Below are 26,631 nucleotides of genomic sequence, written 5' to 3' on the forward strand. Positions count from 1 at the left end.
CGAAAATTCATGGAATTATTTTGTTTGCCACAATTTGAATTTTGTTCACTGATTCTTTAATGGTATATTACTGTATGAACGTTGAAAACAGTCGTCGGAAGTTATCTGTTAACTGAGGAGTTTCTTGTGGCAGTTTGTAAACAACTCCCAGAAACACTAGCTTTCAGCAACCACTTTTCATACGAGTCATTCCTTCACGTGACCTCTAGAGGTAGAACACAGGAATGTGGCAGGAATACAGAATTGAGATGTCTTGAAGTACACTGTGTTCATAAAAAATATACTATTCAAAAAAGAAATACACATGTACTATAATGGAAAATATGAAACCAATGGGGTGAATCTGATACACATTAGGTAATATTTATTGGATAGTGTATAAAGTATAGCCCTTAACCACATGAAACAAAGACTATTTTGCTTTGGCAAAATATTTTAGTTCCTTTTAAAATAACAGCTTGGGAAAACAAGAGCAGAATTTGATTGCTTGACCTTATCTTGAGTTTTAGTTCCCCAAACAAGAAAAACCTTTTTTTTTTTTTTTAATGGAAGTTGCAAAATAAAGATGTTGGTTGTACAGTCTGCAGCTTGTCATCTGATCAGTGCTTTTGTAGTTTCCAAAAGGACATTTTGCAAGACTACAGCCAACAACAGTTATGTGCTATTATCTGTAACCTATTGTTTGTGATGTATATATTCCAGCTCTCAAATTCAATGGCTCAATTTATGTGGCAAGACTAGTAGAAAATTGTGAAAATATGCAGAAAGTTTAAAAAAAAAAATACTACATGCAGTCTTCATGCAATAAACTCCCGACCACATATGAATTTGAAGTTACTGTTTTAAGAAAGTGAAGGTCATATTTTTAAAGCCAGTCTAAAATTAACTCCTTTTGAATGGGGGAGGGGGGTAATAAAAGAATGGATTAACTTATTTAAAAATGTGACTCATTTTCAACAACTTTTTATCACCTTATTACAGTAACAGGTATGGATAAACCACTTATCTCAGTTTCTGTACCCCGTGATTATGCCTGGTTCACCTGTATTTTATAAGGTTCTTCCCTATTGTATCACCCATAAGAGTCTTCATAACCCCTGCAATGGGTATACTGTACAGTGGAGGCAGCCATACGTGCATGTCAGTTTTACATATATCTGGAGAACCACTTATCCAGTTCTGCTGAAACTTGCTTAAGGCATCCCTTTATTGATAGTGTCAGGATCTGGGGGTATATGTCTGTCTGTATATCAAGGTTATATCTATTTATGTGTGCATACTGCAGTGAATGTAGATCATGGTGATTTTAGCTCTAATTTTCTCTTTACAGCCATGGTGGGGGATGATATCTTAAGCATTGAAATCCCATTTATTATTTGATGAGTTCACATCTCTTATTACACAAATATACACTGTCTGGTTACTTTATTAGAACCTGACCAACCACATTTGACATTGCCATGGTGTGGGGCATGTTCTCCTGGTATAACCTGGGCCCTGAATACTCTGGAAGGCTGCAGTTTACTTACGCAGCATCTGTGCCAGAATTGTGAGCGAATGGTTTCAGGAGCATGACAGAGAATTCAGGTATCCTCCATGGCCACCACAAACCCCATATCTCAATCCAATGAAGCACGTTTGAGATGAACATGAGCGACACATTTATCATCATGATCCTGTGCCTATTTCTCTGCACCAGTTGTGTGAAATATTGATTACTGAATAGATTAACATCCCTCAAAACACCTTCTAGCACCTTGTGGAGTCTATGCCACATAATCATGGCAGTGATCAGAGTAAAACAGTGCCCCAAACCAATGGCCAGGCAGTGTATGTACAGTATTCTCTGCGTTAGGGGTGTAAATTGTTTAGAGTTTAAACATTAGTAAAGTGTTAAACATTTTTAATTTTGCTTAATCGTTTAAACTTTTTTCAAAAAAAGGTCAAATATTACGAAGCGGGTGTCTGCAAATAACAGCTACTCGTTTTTTTTGTGTTTGTTTTTTATTACTTCCTACCTTTGTCACATGGCATCGTTGTCATTGGATAGTCACCTCCCAATGTCCAGCATGCTTTTGGTCACGTGACTAGTCTGCTTCTACTGAAGCTTGATCTAGCATGAAGGTGGTGGGGCCCAGACACATAAGCGAAATGTTAGGAAGTGCGATAACATTCAGGCTGAAAACATAATTGATTATTGAGACGATCGCAAATGACATGCAACCAATTTCAATTGTGGAGGGTACCGGATTCAACTTTAATGTCTTTTGTTGAGCCAGATTACAGAAGGCTGTGTTGATTTTTTTTTTTTTTTTTTTTGCTATTCCGAGACTCGAGTGATGTTAATACTTTTTTTTTAAACAGAAGATTGCTTCATTTTATGTTTATTTTTTGGTCTCCTTTTTTTTTTTTACTGCTGCCAGTCAGAAGTACAAACTATTGCTATTAGTAAGTTAATGTTATAATTTTTTTAATGGAATATTGATTCTTTGAATTAACATGATACTGTACTTGGAATAAAGTCAGTTTGGTGTGAACACTAGTTCTTATCTCTTTTATATACAGTAAGTGATTTGGATTTTCGCACTGTTTGAATAGATTGCATAACATTTCTGTAATAATGCAATTAATGCTCACCCTCTAATCAAAACAGACCATTATTGTACTGTCGATGCTATTATTTTTCATATTGCTTCACTGTTTTTATACATTTATTTATATATAGGGCTTAATTTAGAAATTTATTTGATTTAACTTAGTTATTTTTTCTGTCAAACAACTTAATGGGCTTTAAATAGGCCAAGCCTTCATTTTTCATGTACAAACGAGATCGCAACATGTTAATAAGCGACTAATCTTTATTAAAGCTATAATGAAAAAGTTGTTCCAGCTCCTGAAAAAAACGGCGTCTCCTGTTCTTGTGAGTTGCTTTATCATTCTGTTAAATAATTTTTGTACAGGTATTCATTTTTTTTGTTATTTTTGTTTATTTGTTGATTAAAAAGTGCATTGGCGCATTTAACCGTGCAGCTTACTAAGTTTATTAACATACACTTGCCTATTGCTTTTCTCTTATTCTGTTCATTTCATATGCTGATGCACTTGCGTCATGACAAGTAATAAATATTTATTTATTGATTGATTCATTCATATTGTTTCTGGTGGTCGTCTTAAAGAACACTTCGGCTAATAGAACAGCTTCCTGAGGGGTGTTCTCTTAGCTGGAGACCACTATACTTCTCACAGGGATGTCCAAATATTAGATATTCAAGTTGCTTAGCCACCCTGGGGCTACATATCACCAATGGCAAAATATAGTGGAAGCACTCAAACATACACTTACATTTTTACTCCTGCAGTATCTACTGTACAGAACCATTAATCCAATTGTAATAAAAGTACTGTCGTACCAGAATCTGGCGCTATATGGAGGAACCTGTCCATTTGTCCCACTTCAGTATCTCTCTGTGCTACAGCGAATGTAGTGGATGTGAGATACTTTTTCATAAAGCAGATGGCTCTAATTTTGTATTTCAGCTGTGACGGGTATATATGTGACTGCTGTTCCCTGTGTATGTACAGTAAATTAACTTAAATGAGAGGGGAACTGTGGTCAAACAGTGTATTGCTTGTAAACAAGTCAGTTAATGGCATTTTTTCTGATTTGAGGGAAAAATGGACATCCAAGTAAATAACTATTTTTTTTTTGTTTCCGTGTAATTTTCTGTGTAATATGTCATTTGTTTGTGCATCTGTGTTCCTTGTTAGTTTATACATTCAAATCTATTTATTTAGCTTTTTGAAGTTTGTGAGTTTTTATTTTTTCATTCTTGTAGGTTCTATTCCTCAACCAACCAACCCGTCACTGTCATGTCGGAATTTTGAGACTTTTCTTTATTGGAACTACAGCGACACCTCTCTAAAACCAACATTCACTGTGGAGGTGGTACGGTATACGTAAGTGGATTCAAGCATCACTCTTTACCTTTATACCAATACAATATTCTGTAAATGTTAATCTGCTCATGTTGCTGTAACTCTTGCTATAAGATAGGATGTGATAGTTTTATCATTTGTAAAGCTAGGTTTAGTGATCTGTTTAACTACATACCTTCAAGATTTATTTTTTTCCCTTTTAGTAGAGCATACAACTGTGATAAATAAACTACATAGCATCCCATTTACAGTCTCTGAAATCTTTGAAATCCTATTTTACAGCTCAGAGTTTAATAATTCTGTTGAGAACATCTCACATCATTATTGCAATGTCTCCTCCTTCGCCAATGATATTGAAGAACATTATTATTTCACCATAAAAGCTTTTGCCGGAGTGGAACACAGCACCCTTTCTCTCCAAAGGTTTTCTTTAAAGAATATCTGTAAGTTAAAGTGCATTTTAATGTAATTTCTTACCTTCAGCTGTTTCTAAAACAGAACATTAATGCATCGTGCACAAAGAATGTTTTGGCAAGTTTCTTACAGTAACCATAAAATGGCACACTTCATATATAGAACTGTACAATGAATATAAATAATTCAAGCCTCAATATACTGTTTGCTTTGCGATACTGGCTTCTAATTTAGTACACTGTGCATTTTATGATTTCAAGTTTGCTCGTGGCTATCCTCCAGTAAAAACTGTATGTATGTACACCAGTGATACTCAGTGCTACTTTATTAAATGCTTGTTTTATACCAATAATGACCTATTTGGTATTTCAGGCATGTTAGATTTTCCCAATGTAAATCTGACAACTAAAGGAAGAACACTCAAGATACTATTTGAACATCCTTTTTATGTGTACAAAAATAAGAACCCATCCCTGAAACGAAAATTCAGCATTGACTATGAGTATACGGTTGAATACAGGAAGAAAGATGAGCCAGATCAGGTAAGCCAGTCTGGAAATGTATTTGGTTTCTTGAAGTTGTGCTGTAACTTTTTAATTAACGTCTGGGTCCTGTCTAGTAGCCGCGAGATGTGTCCTGGAGCTCTACACCCACCAGCTGGTTAAGGAATCGCAACCAACCAGTCTTCTTTTATGATCCCCTGCAGTGGCGGCTTGTCAGGATGCAGGGCTTTTTATGTATTCATTTATTTATACGTAGTATGTAATATAACAATAAATACATAGCTTTTTTTAGGCGCCGTCCGATACATATTAACCTCTCCGTGACCGCTGTATGTTCAGAGGAGGCAGACGCACTCTTGTCTCCTCTATAGTTATGATTAACACATTGTTAGCCAATCATATTCTTCCACTTCTTCAGCTGTCTTGCATGGAATGCTGAGTAAAGCCGACAAAAAAAATAGCTAAGGGAGGCTTGTCTGCCCTTCCCATTTGCCTGTTTTGGCCAATCACTGGACGGGTGCCCTCCCACATTGATGACCTCGGATGCTAATACTAACGAGAGTGAAAGCAACGAAGTGTGTTAAGGACGAAGTGAATGCCTATAAATTGATTCATTCAAACTAATATACCTTGCTCTGGAATTAAAGTTTGGCTGAATTGCTTCATGTTTTTAAAAATAGATACGTTTCATATGTACAGAACAGTATATCATTATTTTGTTGGTCATTTATTTAAGTTTAGCAAATTAAGTCGATAGGATGAGCTTGATTTTTGTCTGCCTTTCTCCTGCTTTAACCACGTTGTTTAGAAAATATTTTATGCAAAGTATGTTAGTCACATGGTCTTGAAATCTAAATGCTATATTAATGTTATATACAGTGCATTTTTAAACATACCCTGACAGTGTGTAACATTTGAGTTCATTAGAACAAACTACAATGGAATACCTTTTTCTTTTTTCTGTTGGCTAGTGGAGAAAATGTGTTTTAACAGCCAAATTGGGGTAAAACGTTAAGGAGATATGAAAAGTGTTGTCAGTCAGAATACAATAACAAGATTCTACTGCTGCTGGGGGCTGAAGGGGACCCCTAGTCCTCTGCTCTTTTTTCTGCCCTGTAAACAAAACTCTCTCTCCTGAAAACACACACATGCATCTGAGAAGCTGTCCCTGTTACACCAAAGTTATGTTTATTTCTAAGTTTGAAACATTATTGGCTTTTTATTCCACCTATAAAAGTAGACTGGAGCAAAAGCATTGTAAAGCCAACCCATTTTCTTCATACTACTTAAAAAAAAATTGTAATAGCAGACGAAAGCAGAAGACAGAGGTTGTCTTTAGTTTAGAGTATTTAACAGTAAAGAGGTACATTAAACCATCTACATTCGCAATTGATGTAGTAATCAGTTTTAGTGGCTGTGATTGACATGAAATTCATTTACCTTTTTGCAGGCATCCTCAAAACGTTTTACCTGCAAGAAGAGAGAATGTGAAAGCGATTTTGTGTTGCCAAAAGAGGAAGATTATTGCCTGTCATTTAGTGGCAGTATGTCTGGAATACAAGTAATCAGCACAGATGAAAGCTGCACAGGAAACAATCCCAAACAAAAACCTCTAGGTATGTTCTATAAATATACATTATGATGTTTGCAGACCTGCTAACCTCTACGCATTTTGCATATCCGCTACGCATTTTGAGTTGGTAATACGCGGGTACTCTGTTATCAGAGATAATACGTAATCCATATTTCGCTCATCGTGTATGATGTTGCCTGTAGTTAGAGAAAGTGTTGCATCTAACGTCAGGGCCGGCTTTAGGGCAAGGCAAGCAAGATAGATTAACCAATCCGGTTTTGAGTTTAGTTACGTGATAGAATAACCAAGCAGCTTTTTAGTTTACTTGATGTTCCAACCTCCGTTTAAAAAAAGTTATTATGGGTTGACTGACAGACATTCCCACCACCCAGTTTCTTTGTATAATCACTGGCATTCTACTGTACCAGGTAGTTGAGCTGATTCGCTTGTGTTTCAACTACCAGTTTCGGACACACTGGAGGGAGTGCGAAGTACTTTGACTTGTGAGGAAATGATTTATTTCAAACTGGCTACGGTACCTTTGTTTTTTAATTAATGCATTAGTTATGCATTCATTTTTGTCTGGGGAAAAAACCCACTTGCGTTTAAAAAAAAAATGTGCTCTGTATAGATAACTGCATCGCATGAAAAGAAAATTCAGCTGAATGAGGATTTTACGAGAATGGCGGGGGAGTAAGTACAACAAACGTTTATTATAATAATATAGTACAGTATTTAAGTTTAATATTCTGTTTTTGGCTCGTTGTCCCGTTTTTCACAAACGCCTGTTACCATACGGAGATGGTCAGTAAAATTCAAATTTATAAAAATGAGCACAGCATTAACATTGTTAATGTGGTTCAATTACATAAGGCTTCTTTTTACTTTGCAAGTAGCTGTAGATAAATGCCGTTTCATTGTGCTTTAAACAAGTCATAAACGGCTGGTTTGTGATTTTATATTGAAGTTCAGTAAGATCATTAGTCTAGCATTATGGATTTTGTTAACTGGGAATCACCGACCCGCATCAGTGTAATCCTGTTTAACTGTATAGGTAAAAATTTTGGAAAAAAACGGCCATACAAGTAAGCGTGTTAAAGTGGGACTTAATACTACTACTAATAATAACGTAATATCAGAACTACCAATATATGCTTACTGATATTAACTTTTTATGAAGCACTCACTACAAACGAATGCGTCCAGTCTTTTTTGTTTTTTTTATTCTTTTTTACTCACTGAAATCCATTTTATCCTCCTGTCTGGATCAGCAGGAATCCAGAAGGAAACTTTATATTTCTGTCCAGAACAAAAGAATCGGGCATTACTGTAATGTTACCGCGCTAGGCATTTTAGTCATCTTCCACAGTAATGCTGACTGTGAAAGAGTGTTCAGCTTGGTGACCAAAAACAAAACCCAACACAGAGCCAGCCTGAGCACACTGGTAATGCACAAAGTCATGATGTCAGCGAAGCAGCAAGTGTGTCGCACACAAACCTTTTGTGACACCTTGCTCAGTAAAGCCTAGTCAGCCACCTCTGAAGCTAAACATTCAAGATCTGAAAGTGCAGTTTGACCTGTTGGATTCCTTTCTGTTCCAAACAACTCACTTTGTGGATAGCTATTACATTTGGTGCCGATTCAGTGACTGTTTACAAGTTTTTTTTCCTTTTTTGAAAGTGCTTTGTTTCTCTCTTTTAGAAGCTTATACATTTCAATTTGTTATGTTTTGACAGTAAATAAAATACAAACATACTACAAAAATGGCTATGTACTATTGTATCTGTACTTGAAATAGTTTCAGTTGGTATAAATTAAAAAGGTTTCATCTATACTAAAGTAAACACAATCAAATTTAAACTGAAACAATCCTAGCTAATCTCATTATTTTTTTGTACTGAAAAATTCATACTCAAAACTCACCAGAGTGTAGCATTTAGCTGTTTTATACCCTCAAACAATTGAAAGAGTGCTACTCAAAAAATAAATGTCAAGGTTGGCAGGTCTGTGTTTGTAATAGTTATTATTTGTGATGATGTGGGTTGCAAATAACTGCACAAACAAATATGTATTAAACATAAGTAATACTTTTATTGCTTTATGTTAACTTGGTAACAACAGGGTGCATCTCGCATGTAAACAAGTAACGTCCTGTTCTTAGTTCGTGCAATTTATAAGGTCCTGTTCAATACGAGCTATAGCATAACACTACATTTCTTGCAAGCAAAGGGTAAACCACCTTTTTCTCCACAAAGCCTTAGGGGGATATTTTGCCTCTATGTTGAAAGGCTTTTTCCCTGTCTAACAAATTAAAGGAGTCAAATATTTTATGCACTTTCTTGTTTTAAACAAAACTTAACTAATGCAGACATTATAAACTTTAACTAAACTGTATTTACAGGTTAAGCTTCTGTGGTCAGATGCACAATCTTTCAAATCTGGTTATCAGCTCCTAGCTCGGCACAGTTGAGTTGGAGTATCCATATGCATTGCTGCAGGAGTGCATGCTGATGAATGCCCAGGTTGTACTAGTGTTGCCACTGGTACACTGTTCTGAAGATTAGCACCAGGGGTTGAACAAGTACTGGCATTTGGTGCTAAAGGACTCATTGGAAACAAGTTATGTCGATTATGGCACATCTACAATGTATGATTGAGGAGCAGAATGACTACGAACCACAGTCCCTGGTAACTTGACATCAGTCACTGTCATCAGGTGCAAGTGGTGTGGGAAACAAAGTGAATGTCCAGACAGCAATTTCTCCCAAACGCAATCCGTGTTTTATTAAATAAAACAAAAGAAGCCATCCCTCTACCAGCAATGGTATTGGTGGGTACACAGCGGGCTTGCAAACCCGAAATAATAACAATACAAATAATAACAAAAGGACTTTGTCCGTCCTTGCGTCCTCCGTGCACGAAAGTGTGCGTGTTAAATTCCCAGGGGATCGTAGTGCACGTGAGTGTTGTGCAGTGAAAGGTAGTGCTCAGGGTTGAATGCTGGCTGTGTAGCGACAGCTCCTGGGTGCTCACTCCTCTCCTATAAAACACAAAAAACACGTAACAAAAACAAACAATACAGGCTCTGGCCGTATGTTTACGTTTACAGCCCACTGGGCCGTACTCGTACAACTGCATCCCCTTGGTACCACCAAACTCCTCCCTGCAATCAGCCCGTTGCCATTGTTTATCCAGTCGCTGCCTGACCTGTATCTGATCGCAATGGAGCTGTTTAAAGTACTTGCAGTTACGCACTTTCCCCAAGATGGCTGACTTCCGGCTTCCGCCCACCGTCGAGTCGACCCGTCTATGGGGAAGTGTACTACCAACCTTACCTGCCACCCTTTCCGTTTGGGAGGGAGATTTACAGCATCGATTCTTTCTCACTTTAGCACATATCTCACCCCTCCAGAGAGATGCCGAAGGAACACTCGGCCAACTCTACATTCCCCAATCCCCCCCCCCCGAAAAAAAAATCATCTTTTTGATGTTCGTTACCCGCACGATGTTTCACTGTGTAGTGGAAGGGTTGCAATGCTAGGTACCACAAGTTATCTGGGCGTTGTTGCCCTTCATCATGTGTAACCACCTTAAAGGAGCATGATCAGTGACAAGAGAGAAAGAACGTGTAATAGCAAAGAGCGTGAGTAGCCCATTTCATGCTAAACACGCCTTCTCAATGACAGAGTAGTTAATCTCCCTAGGAGCCATTTTTTTCTCAAATAAATGATAGGGTGTTCTACCCGTCAACTTGTTGGGACAGGACCTCCCCAGACCAATCTGGAAGGCATCAGTCTGAAGGATGAACTCTTTGCTGAAATCCGGTGAAATCAGAGTGGGAGCTTGACAGAGTCGCTTCTTAATCGTATCAAATGCCTCCTGACACTGCCCTGTCCATTTAACTAATTTTGGTGCAGCCTTTCTGGCGAGATCGACCAGGGGGTTGACTATGGTGGCATACTCGGAGATAAAACCGTGATAATATCCGGCGAACCCCAGTAGTGATCTCACCTGGGACTTGGTTCTCAGGATCGCTGTTTCCACCAGCACCTGGGCTTTCGATGCGATCGGCTTTACCCAGCCATTACCCATAATATAGCCAAGATATTGGGTCTCTTGTTTACCAAGAGACCCAAATGCACTTGCCCAGTCTGGCTGTTAGCCCTGCCTCCCTTAGAGACTGTAGGATGGCTGAAAGCCTAATTAATATGCTCCTTCCAGGTGGAGCTAAAAATCACCACATAATCAATGTATGTGTGTCTTTCAACTATTCAAATATCAATTAATTGTGAGATAATAGGGCCAAAACACATTCTACAATGCTTGAGAGGAATGTTAGATTGAATCAGATCTTGTAATCTGTGTGGAGGTACCAGTTTTTCTTCCAGTAACCTGCATGAAACAGGAGCATCGCGGTCAAGCCAAGTCAAGCGATAAACCTCCCAAGATTTTCTCACGCTGTAAAGTGGAACATTTTATACGTGGACATTTTCCTCTCCATATAAATTTAGAAATCATAGTATGCAGTTTATCCCAGTATCCAGGAGGGGGAGAAAGGAGGTAGCATTGAACTAAAAAATGTATGCAGGGGAGTACATTCATTTTAATTAGAGATACAGGCCTGTATTAGGATGGGACCATCTGTCTGATTCTGCCTTCACCTGAGCGAAAATGTTGTTAAAGTTATTCGATATGGTGGATTGTAAGGATGGGAGGATATCAAAACAGGAGGCAGGGTTACGTCGCTCATCGCAGAATTGAGAGGCATGAGAGCAGACTTGGACCAATTAATTTTGTAGCCCAATATTAACCTAAAGTGATCGAAAATATTTAAAAGGCGGGGAACATTTTCAACAAGTAATAATGCATCATCCGTATATAACGAGATATGATGTTGGGTAGTATTGCTAGTGATAGGGTCCGAGCGCTCCGACTGGTGGATAATTTGGGCTAAAGGCTCTAATGATAATGCAAACAACAAGGGTGGCTGGGGACAGCCCTGGCGGGTGCCTCTGGAGACAGCGAACTGGGAAGAACATTTATTTCCTGTTAGCACAGACGCAGAGGGCTTAGCATATAAAACTTGAATCATATCCATGAATTCTGAACCCAATCCCATATGCTCCAAAACAGACCAAAGAAAATCCCATTCTAAGCGATCAAAGGCTTTCAAAGTGAGAGTACTGCACAGGGAGCAGGGATATCTGTATCAGCATGTGTTGTGTGAAATTTTAATTACTTTAAATTTAAAAGGAAGTTGATGTGGAGGTAAATAAGACAATTACTACACAGAGTAATTCTGAATAAGGTCCGCTTTATTTCACACCCTTGATACAATAATAGACAAACACACATACAAGAATATATTAATCAGAGATATAATATACTCATAGAGACGCAACTGAACTAATCCTTACCCTTCCAAGCAGATCGGGAGAGCCCCTCGACCCTGGTAAGAGAAAGCAGCTGTCTCCAAAACTACCGAGCAGGACTGCGCATATCCTCACGGCCGACTCTCCTCAACAAAGGTTATATTAATCGCAGATCAATACAACCCATGAGACGCAACTGAACTAATTCTTACCCTTCCAAGCAGATCGGGAGAGCCCCTCGACCCTGGTAAGAGAAAGCAGCTGTCTCCAAAACTACCGAGCAGGACTGCGCATATCCCCACGGCTGACTCTCACCAGAGCAGGGGGGGAACCCGTCCTTTATAGCTTACCAAGTTAGGCTTCCGCGTGCGAGAGAGTAATTGGCCAGATCACTTTCTCGAGGCTCGCCCTGTGAATCATTTCTGTAAGCTATCCCTTTTCCCATAACATTCTGAGACAAACAAGATAGATAAGCGGTACAAAAACAAGTTAGTTGAGCAGTACGAAAACAAGTTAGATAAACAGTACAGAAACAAATTATACAAGCAGTACAGGTTATTACAGGGCAAGGGCACAGATGGACTCGAACGCATTTCTATAACTTTCTAGAACATTTTTTTTTATTTCAGCATGTAAAATGGAAAGGAGACGGTGGACATTATCAGATGCCAGGCAGGTCTTAATAAAGCTTGTCTGATCCTGATGGATTAATTTAGTCACGTATGTCTCCAGACGCCATGATAAGACCATAGCATATCATTTAGCGTCCGAATTAATCAGAGAAAGGGAACGATAGATTGTGCAAAGAGAGGGATCTTTGTCTTTTTTAAGTAAGAGTGAAATAAAGCAGTATTTATGTCTCTACAAAAGGAACCTTTATCTATAGCAGTTTGCATCATATTAAGCCTCGGGTCCCATTTGGGTCCAATAGGTTAGAAAAAATTCAGGAGGAATAACGTTAATACCCGGGGATTTTCTTTTGCTCATACTCTGGAGCTTGTCTTCCAGTTCAACTAAGGATAGGGGAGCGCCTAGCGCTGCAGATTTAGAGGCGAGATTGGAGATTTTGCAGAAACCGGATGCAAGTGTCCTTATCAAAACGAATATCAGAACTATAAAGGCTGGAATAGAAGGATCGAAATGTAGAGTTTATTTGAGAAGGATCTGTTAGGTTATCACCCTGTGTGGATATGACAGCTAAAATATCTGCAAACCACTCGTTTTTACATAGTGTCAGAGCAAGTTCAAGCTCAATTGTTTTGGATGGGGAACTCTGATGAGCATATTCTTAAAAGGTCAATTTAGTCTCCAGTTCGGAGATTCTGCGAAGATGCGTTTTATTATGATTGGAAGCAAATAAAATAGTTTTGTCTCTGATTAAATCCTTTAACTGAATCCCATAAAATGCGGTGATCATCAACAGAGTCAATGTTAAACTGAAGGAATTCATCAAGTTTACATTGAAACTGTGTACAAAAAGATTTGTTGTGTAGAAAAGTAGTGTTAAAGCGCCATCTAGGGGCCTGCCTTAATGTGTTGGCTAACATAAATTTACAGTACTTCCCGTTATGATCAGACAAGGACATCGGTATTATCTTAGGATTATATACTTCCGAGATGAACAGAAATAAAATCAATCCTTGATAAAGGTTTGTGTCTTGATGAGATACGGGAACGAGCAAAACCAATGGAGTGGGAAAAGGCCTTGTGGCGCTGTGCCATGAAGTTGCTGAAGTCAGGAAAGAACCTGATATTACCGGCTACAGAGCGAGACTAGTCTTTCCTGGCAGCTTGCAATATGGCCTGACGATAAGAGTAATTTAAGAGATTGAAGATAAGCGTGCAGGGCTTATCTCTTGTTTTAGCTTGATTGGAGTTTATGCGATGCACACGCATTACTCAATAACCCTGCCAGATAGGCACGGGAACCACAGTGGCAGAGATTTTGTGAGAAACTCAATGGGATCAGGACCCTCCTCACCCTCCTTCAGTCCAACCAGGCGAAGGTTGTTCCGTCAGCTTCTGTCTTCGAGGTTCGCTATCTTAGAATCCAAACAATCAGTCCTAGCTTCACAAGATGTAATCACTCTTATTGTGGTTTACAGAGGAGCGGAGAGCTGTGAGCTAAACATGGCAACTTGCGTGGAGAGCGACAACGGGAGTGATGAAGATTTCGAAGTTGGTTCGGAGGATTTCAATACCAGCGACAGTGATGCTGACTTATCACTCAGCGACGATGATGAAAAGGATGTGGAGCCAAGAACAGCAGGGGACTGGGTGTTTATTACTGATCCCTACCATGATGCCAGTACTCCATCATTTGATTTTGCACCTGTTTACGCAGATGTGCTCCCCGTCGTGGAACTTGAGAGTTTGCGTTCTCCATTGGAGTGCTTTTTGGCTTTTGTTCCCATAAAGCTAATCACTTCGCTTTGTGACTGTACAAACAAAAGAGCATGCAGCTACTTTACAGGTAAGCCAGCTGCAAACGGGAAGGTGTTTGGTTTGAAAGGCAGTGCTGTGACAAAATACTATCAAAACACAGTACTGGGTACAAGGCAATGAACCAGGCGTCTGCGGCAGCCAGATCTATCACAATGCCTGCACAAAGTAGCCCTGTACACGCATTTGTGACTATCCCTCCAACACAAGTGAAGCAGAGACCACAAAAAAGGTGCAGGGTCTGCTATGAAAATGAAAACAAAAGAAAGGACAGAAGAAAAATGTGCGGCTTCTGTTGTATTGAACATTTCAATAAATGGCACAGAGCAAGTTGATAATGGCACATGTTTTGATGTTTGATTTTTATTTGATAATTACTGTTTACTGATTATTATTGTTATTAGCAGCGTGTTTGTTTTCATTGTTCAAACAAAAAATACAAAATACATTTAAAAAAATGTGTTTTTATCTCTATATTGAACATGGGTATGTAGTACACAGGAGCATAAGGGTTAATGAAAAACACAGTTTAGGTAATTTATTTGTATTTTATTCATCATATTTTAACATTTTATAGCAATTAAAGGTTTGAAAACAACATTATTTTCAAAATCTGGTACCTGGGAAGGGGTTTCATTTTTACATCTGGAGTTGAAGTGGTTAATATTGAAATAGATGAGGGGAGGCGAGGAGAGAAGGTCCTAAGTCGCCATTGTTCCTGCAGGTCACGTGACTTCCTCGACTTCCTCTTTTTTAAAAAATGTTTTCTTATACACCCCAAACACATCCAACAGAGTTGGGCCTGGACCCAGTAAAACTTACTTAGCTTTCGTGAGGACCCTTGTCAATTTGCAACTTGCCGATTTTAAATGTCTTCTGCTATCACAGTTATGTCTGCTTCAGTGTCAGTTTTAAAATGAACAGCTGTTTGCATACAGATATCAATCTTATGTGGGTCATCACATGCATCTCCAGCGCCAAAGAAAATACAGTCCTCTTCCTATATTTTGTGGACTGACTGCTGTGACCTGCAAACTTGCTTGAAATGACCCTTTTTACCAAATTTTTGACATGTGGCCTCATTTTCTGGACACTCATCTTGAGTGGGGAGGCATTTTTCAACATCTCTGACATGGTTTTTGCATAGAGGGTTTTGCATCATACCTATACTACTGTTGTGGTTTGCTAAACTTACTCTGTTTCAGTTTTGGTTTCAGTGATTGTTTTTTTCTTTAATTTAGAATGAACAAGATTAACATTGCTAGGTCCTTGGGTGGATTCACATCTCACTGCTTTTTCCACCATCAAATCCTTTTTAAGCTGCATTTCACTGACAACCTGACGTCTTTAATGTCAACGACTACTAATCAGGTAGAAGCTCTTCATGAAGAGGACTGGAATTCCCATTTTCGGCTAACACAAATAGTTCAGTAATGAAAGAATCCACAGACTCCTCATGTTGATGCGTTCCCTAATTAAATCATGCTTTTTTAAATCAAATGTGTTCCTACTACAGTGTATTCATCAAACTTCTCTTTGACAGGCTCGTATTTCCTGATTATTAAAAGTTAACCGTCTGCCTCATCTTCCATACATTAAATAAGAATGGAGAAGTGACCAGGTTGCTTGTCTGGCAAAATCTATCAAACCTCCATATCCATTTTGACCATTCTTGTGGCTTTGAGAAAATCGAAGGTCTAGGGAGACTGAGCACTGAATGTTGTGCTTGCTTTAGCTGGTTCTGGCTGACAGCCTGTCACATCTATTACTGCTGTGTCGCTCAATGCAGTAGCTCCTTACACTTTTTTTCTTTTTTTTCATTCCACTATGAAACCGTCTCAAATCGATGACGCAGGTTGCAAATAACTGCACAGATGACAGGTTATTAATTATAAGTAATACTTTATTGCTTTACATACACTTGGTAACAACAAAGTGTGTATCTCAGCAGATAAGCAAGCAACGTCTGCTTCCTGGATTGTGCAATATACATCAGGTTTAGTACCAGCAGTAGCATAACACTACATTATTTACCTATTTAATATCCTACTTCAGTATTTGTGTTCTCTGTCATTTTCTATTGAGGGTACACCATGAACGATCATGTACTGTTAGTTATCCCATGAATGAGGATGGCCGACTAATCAACGTGCCCTGAAAGGGTGAGGGGGTTGTTTATGGCTATCCTCATACGTGAAATAACAACAGCACTCCATTCTTTTTCTACCATGTATGGAAACAAAACTATGTTTACACATATACAGCTTAATTCTGAGAATGACTTTCCTTAGATCAAGCTCTACATTTTCTTACTAACAAAGTATAGTTTGGAACAGTGCAACTGGCCAGGTCATGGTGTTGTTGGAGCAGTTATTCAACACTTGAACTTCAAGATAAAAAAAAAAAGGTTATTAAAATGCAACACAAGGAATAGACTGAAAAAGTTAATAACTGGTAAGAAATATTAATTGTAACCGTGACATTCGGTTGATCTAAACCAGGGTAATATAATGGCAATATATTTTAACAATTTGTTTTATTATTTATTCTAACCATGTTAATCAACACAAGTGTTATTTCTCTGATTCCATGTCCTTTTTCTGATATCTGATTCTGTTCTTGTAATCCACATTAACTGTTTTTTTATTTTTTTTATTTAGATAAATACATAATTATCATCCTTACAGTTACGGTCTGTGTGATTGCTATTACTTCCATTGTCATTGGGCTTGTCTGTAGCATAATGCGGAAGAAGAACATCCCTTTGCCAAGCTCTTTGGTAAGTACAGAACACCAAACAGATCTTTATCTAGGAAGTCATGAACAGGAGACTTGAGAACTATATCAACATGTGCAATTTCATTTCTTGTTGCATACTCTGTTGTTGTTTTTTTAGGATTCACTAGGCATTTATACTGTAGCACCACAAAGGGCTGGTTTAAAAATACAGCAGCAGTGCAACCCAAAAATGTTATCCATTGTCTAGGAATGGGAAGCGACTGGGGGTGGAGCATATACTACCCAATAATCCCACTCAAACAGCTTGTTTTCTAAATATTCTTGAACATTTACTGGTCCCCTTCTCAAAAATAGGCAAAATATTTTAATAAGCAAGACTTCCCACAATTGAACCCCAGGCTGTGTGGGATATTTATTCTCTATCTAACCATATGAAAAATAGTTTTGGTAATTTGAATGTTTTACCAGTCTACCAGTAAAGTTTTGATTAGAAGTCTTTCAATGTCTTCAAATGTTGGAATGGTTTGAGATTCACTATATATACTATTTTGTTTTGTTGTTTTTTAGCATTTTTGCTTGGTGAACAATGCCATCTGGCGTGCAGATGTTGTAACTGCAGTTGGCATTGTCCAAAGTCAATTGATATTGAGTAGGTTATCTGGTACTTCAAGGGAAGATTTTTTTTTTTTTTTACTTTGATTTGGGTTATGCAGATTTGTCAAGTACCACAGTATAGACCGAAAATTGCTGTTTCCTGGTACATTGTTAATTCCTGTGCTTCAAGTCAGTAGCACTGTAATGTGCTGAAGAGCATTTGTTTCTTCCCACAGATAAGTTAGGTTCAGATTGGTAATTTGTTCTGATTGTAATCTGTTTTATATACAATTCTATAGATGTAGTTGTCATGGACTGATTGCAGATAGACTAGTGGAGTTTGCACTACAATACCTGAGGTGATTTAAAAGCAGCATAAAGTTGTATTGCATTATCTTCAAAATATTTGCATACAAAATATCTTTAACAGAAGAAAGGGGAGACCAAGAATATTGCTAGTGCTAATAATTAATACAGTTGATTTTTGTTTAAGTTTTGAGATTTTGCTCTTAAATTTTTAGTTTTTAAAATCAACCCTCAAACAGACATTTAACTATAGTGACCTTTATTTATGTTTAAAGGAAAATACATTATGGTAATGAAATTAACAAAAGTATGTTTAGTTTCACACAGAGCTTCTAACAGTATCACTCATCCAGTGACTGGTACTAACATATAGTTCATGGCATTGATATGTATGTTTTGTTTTCTTAAACAGGCCTCAATGCTAACAGGAATAAAACCCTACATGAACGTAAAAAAAGAGGACAGCACCTTTTCTGTTGCAAAACATGTCGAAACACCAGATCAGGTGGTGGAAGAGGAGAACAGGGTGACGGAACAAATAAAAAATCATGATCCTGAGCATGAAACGCCCCGCTTGAAAATAGGCTTAAATAATATTGTCAGAGATGACAGCATCATCCAACCAGAAGTCAGTGACCTTGTCTTGGTAGTCAGCCTCAGTGACCAGACTGATGTGAAGGAAAATACAGAGCTTTTAACCAACGAAATGGACAACAAATCGGACAACAGCTTCTCAACTGTTTGCATTAATGGGTATGACAGGCCTCATGTTTTAGTGGAGATGAACACCGATGATACGGTTGAGGGGTATAGGCCTACACAACTGGACTGAGACCATAAAAGTGATTGGATTAGATTTATCTGAATGTTTGTGTATGTGTTGGCCAAAGAGTAAAAGCACTAGTCGGTAGGATCACCAAAAACATTCTTTAGATGAGCCAGTTAATACATATGTAAAACTTTTAAGCAATTAAACCCATTTCTAAACCCATTGAACTTTATTAGTACACACACATACCTACCACAATGAGTAGCTCCTGGTGCATTGTTTTTTGTATTCATTTTGCATGGTAGGGTTAATGGATAAGGGTTAGGTCGGGTTCCTTTGTTAAACTGACTAAGTGCAGAATGTTTGTACATGTCATGTAGTGGGTGGCCTAACCATGACTAAATATGTTTTACTTTCCTTTCTTTAATAAATCGGGCATGGAAAGGTTTGAATAAGAACTGCTCACAGTTTAGTCCTACAACCACAAATTAGCAATAATTAAAAATCAGCCTTTAATACAGTTTTCTATCACACAATTGATTCAGTTTAGGGCTTCTGGCACTTATTTTATAGCCTTTTTTTTGTACAATTCACAAGTATAGTATAAGTAAACTATACCTGTATGTACTGTAGGTTTTAATTACATTTAATGAAATGTTTTGTAAAAATGTTACCATTGTGATTCATTTTGTAGATACAGTAGTAGGGGATCCCACAGAGCCAGAAAATTGTAATCCAATTTTCTAAAAGTTAGGAACAAAATATTATATAGCACATAACATTTTCTGCTATTGCTGCACACTGGTGTAAAACACACTCCAATGCATTCCATACACTTTTTGTCATTCATATAATGAGTTAATGTATTACATACTCCTGTGGATAACACACACTGTTTTGGAGACCCCAGTATCAGTTCTTAACACAACATTCCTCTGAATACTTCACATAACAACAAACAGTACTAACTGCCTCAGTGCAAGAAACAGTGTACAGCACAGATCAAGTTCAAAAGTATGCAACACCCTTGCAGATGTATTCAGTTAAATATATTTGAAAAATATTTAGCTTAAAATATTATCTTCTTTTTAAATGACTTTACAGACTAGATTTAAATGTAATGCAACGCTTCCCTCCCTTTGTCATCCCTCTCCCTGCACGGCTTAACATCAGTAAGACTTCTGGTTGATTTTTGATTTTTTTTTAATGTTGTATTAAGTGTTTCATGAAAAATACAAATGTGGTTAAATGGAGTTGTATAGTGTTCATTTTGTGTTATCACATTTGAAACTCAGTAAAATACCATGAATTTACTGTATTTGGAAAGGGCTAATTCATTTCTGGTACTATGTTGATATGTTGCAGAATTCATAACAAAAGCTTGTGAAAAATAAGCCATGAGTTAAAAGATCGTTTTCAAAGACCTTTTGCTGGTAAAATACTGAAATAATGCATTAAAAAATGAATCAGATCCTTGCGTTTTAAAGATCGGGGTCATCTGCTTGTAAACATCTGCAATGTGCTTTTTTATTATGTATAACATTTTATACAAATCTTACATTGTTTTGTTACATTATGCATTTTATTTACAGACAACTTACCACTATTTACTTAGTGCAACTTGTATACTGTGAAATGTTTTAGTTAATGCATTTTAATTTAGCCTATCTTGTTTTATGTAAAATAAATCCATACTTTAAACCACATCTTCCTAGTGTTACTACTATGATTCACGGGACAGAAATGGTAAATAATATGATATTATTAGCAAATCTAAACGGCACACAAAACGCGCACCTCTCTTCATCCTCAATAATATGTAAATGGAAGAATGTTACTCTGAAAACTACAGTAGTCCAATCGGTTCTGCTGCTTTCAATTTTAGTATTTAGCATTGTGAGTTAGTACTATTTATGTTGAACCATTTAGACAGAATTAGCAATAACAGAAATCCGCTAATATGAATCCATTCCTGAGTTAAAAGGATTTGAAATTTGGTGTTTTATCACATCTGCAATAATTACACCCAGCGTTTTACTTTTAAATTACTATTAGGTTATTATACAGTTATTTTAACTGTTTCAGAGTTGCAGAGTTGCTACGGAGTCAATGAATGTCCTGACAAACATGTCCTGGTTTTTCACTCTGGAAATATGGTAACCCTGTGCTAGCTTCTTGACACAGACCGTGACACGATTCAGTTTGTATTAAAAAAGGTACCCTGCAGTACAATATATATAATATTATTTTGCAATTATATTTACAGACCATTATAACACTTACTCAAGTACAATTAGAATGTGTACTAAAGGTATTTGGCCCAATCAGAATACGTAAAATAGTATGTGTTCTAGCTGGGGATCTGTAATTGGTTCCAAATTCCCTGTTTAAGCCCTGATCACCTGCACTCCCGGAGTCTAGTGTTTTTGCCGTAGCAAACGCTCAGACGCCGACATTCGTGCTTCAGCTTAAACGTCTTCACTAATATATAAACTTTGTTACCTCGCTCCTTTCACTGCAGGTCACTTCTCTGCACAGCGCTGCCAAAATATTATCAATTATTTTCCTACCTGATCTTGTGATTCTTCTCATCATTCCGCTTCTCTATTTGGCTGCAGGAGCTTCAACGTTAGTGTTTCCTGCTCCATCCAGTCTCCAGCCCAGCACCAGCGCCGTTGAAAGTGCAGCTCCATTACTAAACTTTCCCCCTGTCTTCATTATAAAGACTGGCCCTCCGTTAAAACTTGTAAAGCTCTGTCGACAAGACATTGACATTCCCTCATCAGTGATTGCCTTGCCTAGCTCTATTTAAATCTACCACGTAGCTTTGTCTGCTGAATCTCTCTTTACTCCTCGCCTGCAATCAAGCACCCCTCCCCAGCTCCCCACTCAGCACCCGTTCCCACAGAGCCAGCACAATTTACTGTTCCATCAGAAGATCCAGTCCTGGACCTCCATCAGATGCGTTCAATGTTTTAAAGACTTACCTATATACAAACTATTCAACCAGTGGTGGCTTGTGATTTTGACGGATTTCATAACATACTCCAACAACACTGCTGTACTGCAACTTTTCCTCCGGCACCTCACAGACCATGGTTTCCACCGCAGCCCTCATAGTGTCTACGGGGAGTGGGAACTTGCCATGGTGACCAGGCAGCTTCATCAGGCAATGCAAGCCTGTGCTTCAGTACTGCAATCTTCTGGCTCCTGCTGCTGCGCTACTGCAACGTGAGAGCGAGTTCAACTCACCGAATTGTGACATACAAATACTGCAGACTCGTCTTGCAGACCTACGTTAACTTATTTATATACATCACTAACTGTTCTAAAACATGTATCGAATATATATTTATTTTTCAAAACTAAAAAGAATATGCAAATGTTTTTATACATAGATAACAATTTTGATCACAATAACCTAATATATTCCAATCACAACCTCAAGATGGCAGCATAACACCACAAGTTCTACATAATTTAAGCTGGTTTGCTATCACTGCGAATTTCGCACACTGCAATCTTTCTATCCATTCCTGCAGTTCATTGTCACTCCAAGGGATTCTCAGGAGTCGTCTCCTGCCTCAGCCTTTTGCCTACCTATATTAACTGACATTCTTCAATTTCAACTCTTCCCCGCCCCTTCGAGGACCTGGTCATGAAGCCCCCTGCTTATCGGCTTTCTGAGATGCTCAGAATCCACTGTCACATTAACTTCCAGCTTCCCTGCATCAGGCATCCATTCCTGCAACCTCTTCCTGTTTCCGGATTCACACTTCCTCCCCTGGCTCCGCTCCTCCAAACCGACCAACTTCATCAAAGTACTTTATACAACTTCAAAGTCACCATTTCATTCAATGTCCTACGATTATCAACGTTTCGGTCAGTGTCCTCCTGCCCCGCGATGGGCAATGCTTTCTCATCCTCTCAGGTTCTGCAGCGGCCTCAGATTTATGCATTCTTCATCTCTGCCCAAAGACAGCCCCATCTCCGGCACCATCTAAAACCTCCTTAACTCTCGAACACCAATATCCACCACATTCAGCAGATCTCTGCTCTCTACAGCACCCACCGCACACTACCGATGGCAGTCCACCGTTCACTATTACAGATCACTGCTTCAGCTGATCTCTGCTCTTTCCTGCAGGCCACTGCACACTCCTGACAGCATTCCATTGCTTACTTCATCAGATCTCTGCCTGTTCAGCAGATCTGTTAATCGCTCCTCACTACAGCAAATCTCGGCTTCCTCTTCAGATCTGCTCACTATTGAAGCATGCAAAAGTTGCTTTAGTTTACTGTTTAAATCTGCAACTGCCCTTATCCAGAGCTTCCAACGCTCCAGCTTTCCTCCAATACTTGGATCGTGGCAGCCATTTCCATAGTCAAGGCTAACACTAATCTCCATATAATATAAATAAATAAATAAATAAACAAATACGGGGTGCTTGACTTCCTCAGCAATTTAGTCATGTCTGTTCATCCTCTCAAATACTACAAGCATTAATACATGGTGAGAGACTTGTTTCGAGACTGTAAATCTGTCTTGATTATGATTTAAGGAGCTACACTATTAGGAGAATGACTGGAGTTGTGAAACCCAAATCTCTGAATGTGAGTTCACCTTTTCCATTCCAAGCAGACATGATAGTAGCCAACCGCTGATCGATCCTGTGTTAACTAACACATAGGATGGTCAGCATCTCATCTCTCTGCCCTTGTTTCCAGAAGCAAAGGGCTCTGAGCTTCCTCAGCAGTCGATTCTTATATTCGTTCAGCTCCAGCTGCCACATCATCATCCAAGACGGATCAGTTTCAACGTGGTCGGTTCATTCGGCCATCAAGTATCGAGTCCCCTATCTCCCTTTCTTTTCAATGGCAAGGTATCTCCCCAGCATTGATTCCTCTTCTCTATCATCACTCGTCACTGGCTCTCAACCTACCTCTCCACCCTCATCTCCACAGCAGGCCTCCCTCCTCGGCTCTACACCCCCATTCATTCCGTATAGGTGCAGCCACCTCTGCCGCGAGGGCCAGAATCAATCCCAGCCTGATCAAGAATATGGGGAGCTGGTCCTCTTCTGCGGTGGATTCTTACAGTCATTCAACCTCCTTTGATATATGGTTGCAGCCCATTCTAAAACTGCTGGTATGCCCGGAGTGGGGGCTTCCTGTCCCCCGGGGCCACCAGAGGTTTTCCCCTAATCAGCCTCAAGGGTTTTTTCCTCTCCACTGAGCGGCAGGTATACACATATTCACACCTACTAATAATTCCTAACCACCTCTGTTTGTCCTTCTAGTCTTTTGTTATGTTATGTGTTGGCATGTGTTCTTTGTCATTGTCTCATGGTGCAGGTGTTTTGCGGAGAGCCGGGGGTCCATCCTTTGGGGGGCAAGTGAATCTCACTTCTCCGATCTCAGGTTCAGGCATCCGCCTACCTTCCTTCTAATGGGGGGGGGGTTCTCACCGCCGTGAGTCAGAGCGGACCCCCAGCCACACTCTATCCTATCGCAGCTCATGCGCTTATCTTATCTCACCTAGTGAGGCTCTGTTCTATCCATTCCTCTCTTCGGGACATGGCCGCTTTAGGGTTCCAGTACTCGAGTCCCATACTAACCTGCATGCTTTCTCTTTACTTCAGGTCCCAGGCAGCATGGAGTCTCAGCCAATCACAGGGTTTAACGTGCGCCCCTTTACAGAAGCCTCAGATGGTGGGTACCCTACTCTCCCGAGGGGCGACTCCCTTGTACTTCTATTCGTGTCCTGGCACCCAAGACCAATTTCCTCTCCCGAGGGTCGGCTCTTCGAGTATTAACCCTCGTATATGTTTTTCGGTAGCCTGGCTATGCCACCCTCAGTCAGCAACCACCTTTCTATCCTAATTTCCAGCCCGGGCCATTGGCCCGCTACTAAGTCTGGGCTTTGCCCGCTCCTCTGTCCTAAGTCCGTTCCTTCAGCGACACCCTGTCTTACTAACTGCTCTTTCTGCTTCCTCTGCCCTATCCTTACATACCCAGCTCACGCCCAGTGAAATATTAGTGGGGTTATGTGACTAGTGGTTCTCAAACTTTATTGTTCATGTACCACCTGATTTTTTTTTTTTTTTAATCTCGGCAGACCACGCAATAAACAGTATAGCTGACTGAAAAATAAGCACATAAAAAATCACTGTAATACTAAGAATAACCATAGACTTACCTTTCTTTATTGTAATGCGATGAGTGGGCTTGTTTCTGTGAGCAAAGTTATTTTAAAATTGTAGTTTTAAAGAACGGTTCTAGTTTACTTTTCATTAACAGGAATTTACTGGGAAAAAAAACAGACTGCTTTATTTTTAAATTGATAATTGCAGCAGAAATTGATTTATGTGAATTAATAATCTGTGAAGTTACAATACACCCATGAGGTCCCAGCACAGTCGGAGCTACGAATCTCCAGCTATAAACTTTATTTATAGAATAGAATGTTTGGATGATGCATGCTGATTGGCTGTTGAGGATTTTTTTTACCCTGCAGTTAATAGTACCATGCACGGCAGAACTTATTTTTGCTGAAGCACAGTTTCATTAATAAATTATCAATACACAACATATTAAACTCACAATAAATATACACATGGTTGTGAGAGGTCTTTGACAGTTTTTAAAAATGAGTGTCTTTCTTTTCGTCACATTTGATCTATTCAGAGGCATGACAGTGGACAAGTGGTTAGAATTATAAGAATCAAACCTTCGTTGAAAAAAAAGCAAGAGAAGATTTAAGAAGTCAACAACTTAATGAAACGATGAAAAAAAATATTTTTGGGCAGCAGGTGATTTTATTGATGTGATGAAACATAAAGAAATGGTAAATTGATTTAAAAACAGTTTGTCTTGAAAATGTAAACGGTCTGTTACGATAATTCTATGCTTCATATCAGTCTCCGCGACATGTCTCCGCTTCAACCTCACCTCTGATAGGTGCACGGGAATGCATTACATGGAAAAAAAAGTGTTCATGAAAGTAAAATCAACCAGCTCGTCAGCCCACTTCAAGTTCAAGATTTATGATGCAGAAATCATTAAAGAATGATTCTGCTCGCCCAGCTTTTTAGGTAAGCTGTGGATTTACAGTGCTATCTTTGAAATGTTATAATGTCAATATGCTAAAGAATCTGCGGCCCTCATGTAACATTTGTTTTAACTCCCCACCAAATAAAAATAGTAAAAAAGTTTCCCCGAAAAATCGGAGTAGGCTACTACCACCACTATACAAACTATTGCTCTTACAAATAATAATAATAATAATAATAACACAAATAATAATAGTCGTTGGTTTCATAAACACACACACACTACAATAAGCACTTTTAAGTACTGAAGAGCTTTTCACAGCTTTTTAAATGAGCTATTTAATTGCCAGATACAAAATGTGATACAACAGACCAAAATATACAGTTAACTGCAATAGCTGGGGGGAGCTGTACAGAATATATCATCATACCAATCAGCATTGCCAAACCGCTGACACAGGGGCATATCCCTCGCATTCCTGGTACCAGGATTGCTATTTTCCATTGTTGGACGTTCAAATTGGTAAGGAATCGGGCCCCCAGCCACTTCTTCCCCATTCCATTTGAGCCCTCACTCTCGCTGTCCAATTGTTCAATTGGTCGAAGAAATCAGAATGATCGCTTTAACACTCTGAAGCAATTGTATGCCGGTGTTGCAAAGAATTCTGTTCCCCCATGGATATCAGTTTCCCCTGCCAGTAATTTACAGAGTTTCGTCTGGAAAAGATTGTCGCATAATCGGGCGAATGTAGACTAACGCTAACCCTTAACCTAACCTTAACTTTAGAAAAAAGTGTTCACTTCGGGATTCAGCCAATACGAACCATGGCGAAAGTGCGGAAGACATATCGCCAGACCACCTGATTGCATGTAGTACAATAAGCAGGGGAAACTGATTTCCATGGAGCACTGAATTCTGCGTAACACCGG

The 26,631-nt window shown here is 38.9% G+C and overlaps 1 protein-coding gene across 1 annotated transcript in view; it reads left to right on the plus strand.

The window, feature by feature from the left end:
- The window catches only part of LOC117411436 (interferon gamma receptor 1-like), a 40,643-nt gene extending 20,294 nt beyond the window's left edge, over window positions 1–20,349 (plus strand). Inside the window, exons 2-7 of the mRNA XM_034018975.3 lie at window positions 3,837–3,957; window positions 4,219–4,379; window positions 4,723–4,892; window positions 6,304–6,469; window positions 16,902–17,020; window positions 18,293–20,349. Of these exons, the coding sequence (XP_033874866.3) occupies window positions 3,837–3,957; window positions 4,219–4,379; window positions 4,723–4,892; window positions 6,304–6,469; window positions 16,902–17,020; window positions 18,293–18,712 (1,157 nt within the window). The 3' untranslated portion in view covers window positions 18,713–20,349. The remainder of the gene's footprint in view (window positions 1–3,836; window positions 3,958–4,218; window positions 4,380–4,722; window positions 4,893–6,303; window positions 6,470–16,901; window positions 17,021–18,292) is intronic.
- The last annotated feature ends 6,282 nt before the right edge of the window (window positions 20,350–26,631 follow it).

Source organism: Acipenser ruthenus, chromosome 6 (genome assembly GCF_902713425.1).
Source record: "Acipenser ruthenus chromosome 6, fAciRut3.2 maternal haplotype, whole genome shotgun sequence".
Taxonomy (NCBI): domain Eukaryota; kingdom Metazoa; phylum Chordata; class Actinopteri; order Acipenseriformes; family Acipenseridae; genus Acipenser; species Acipenser ruthenus.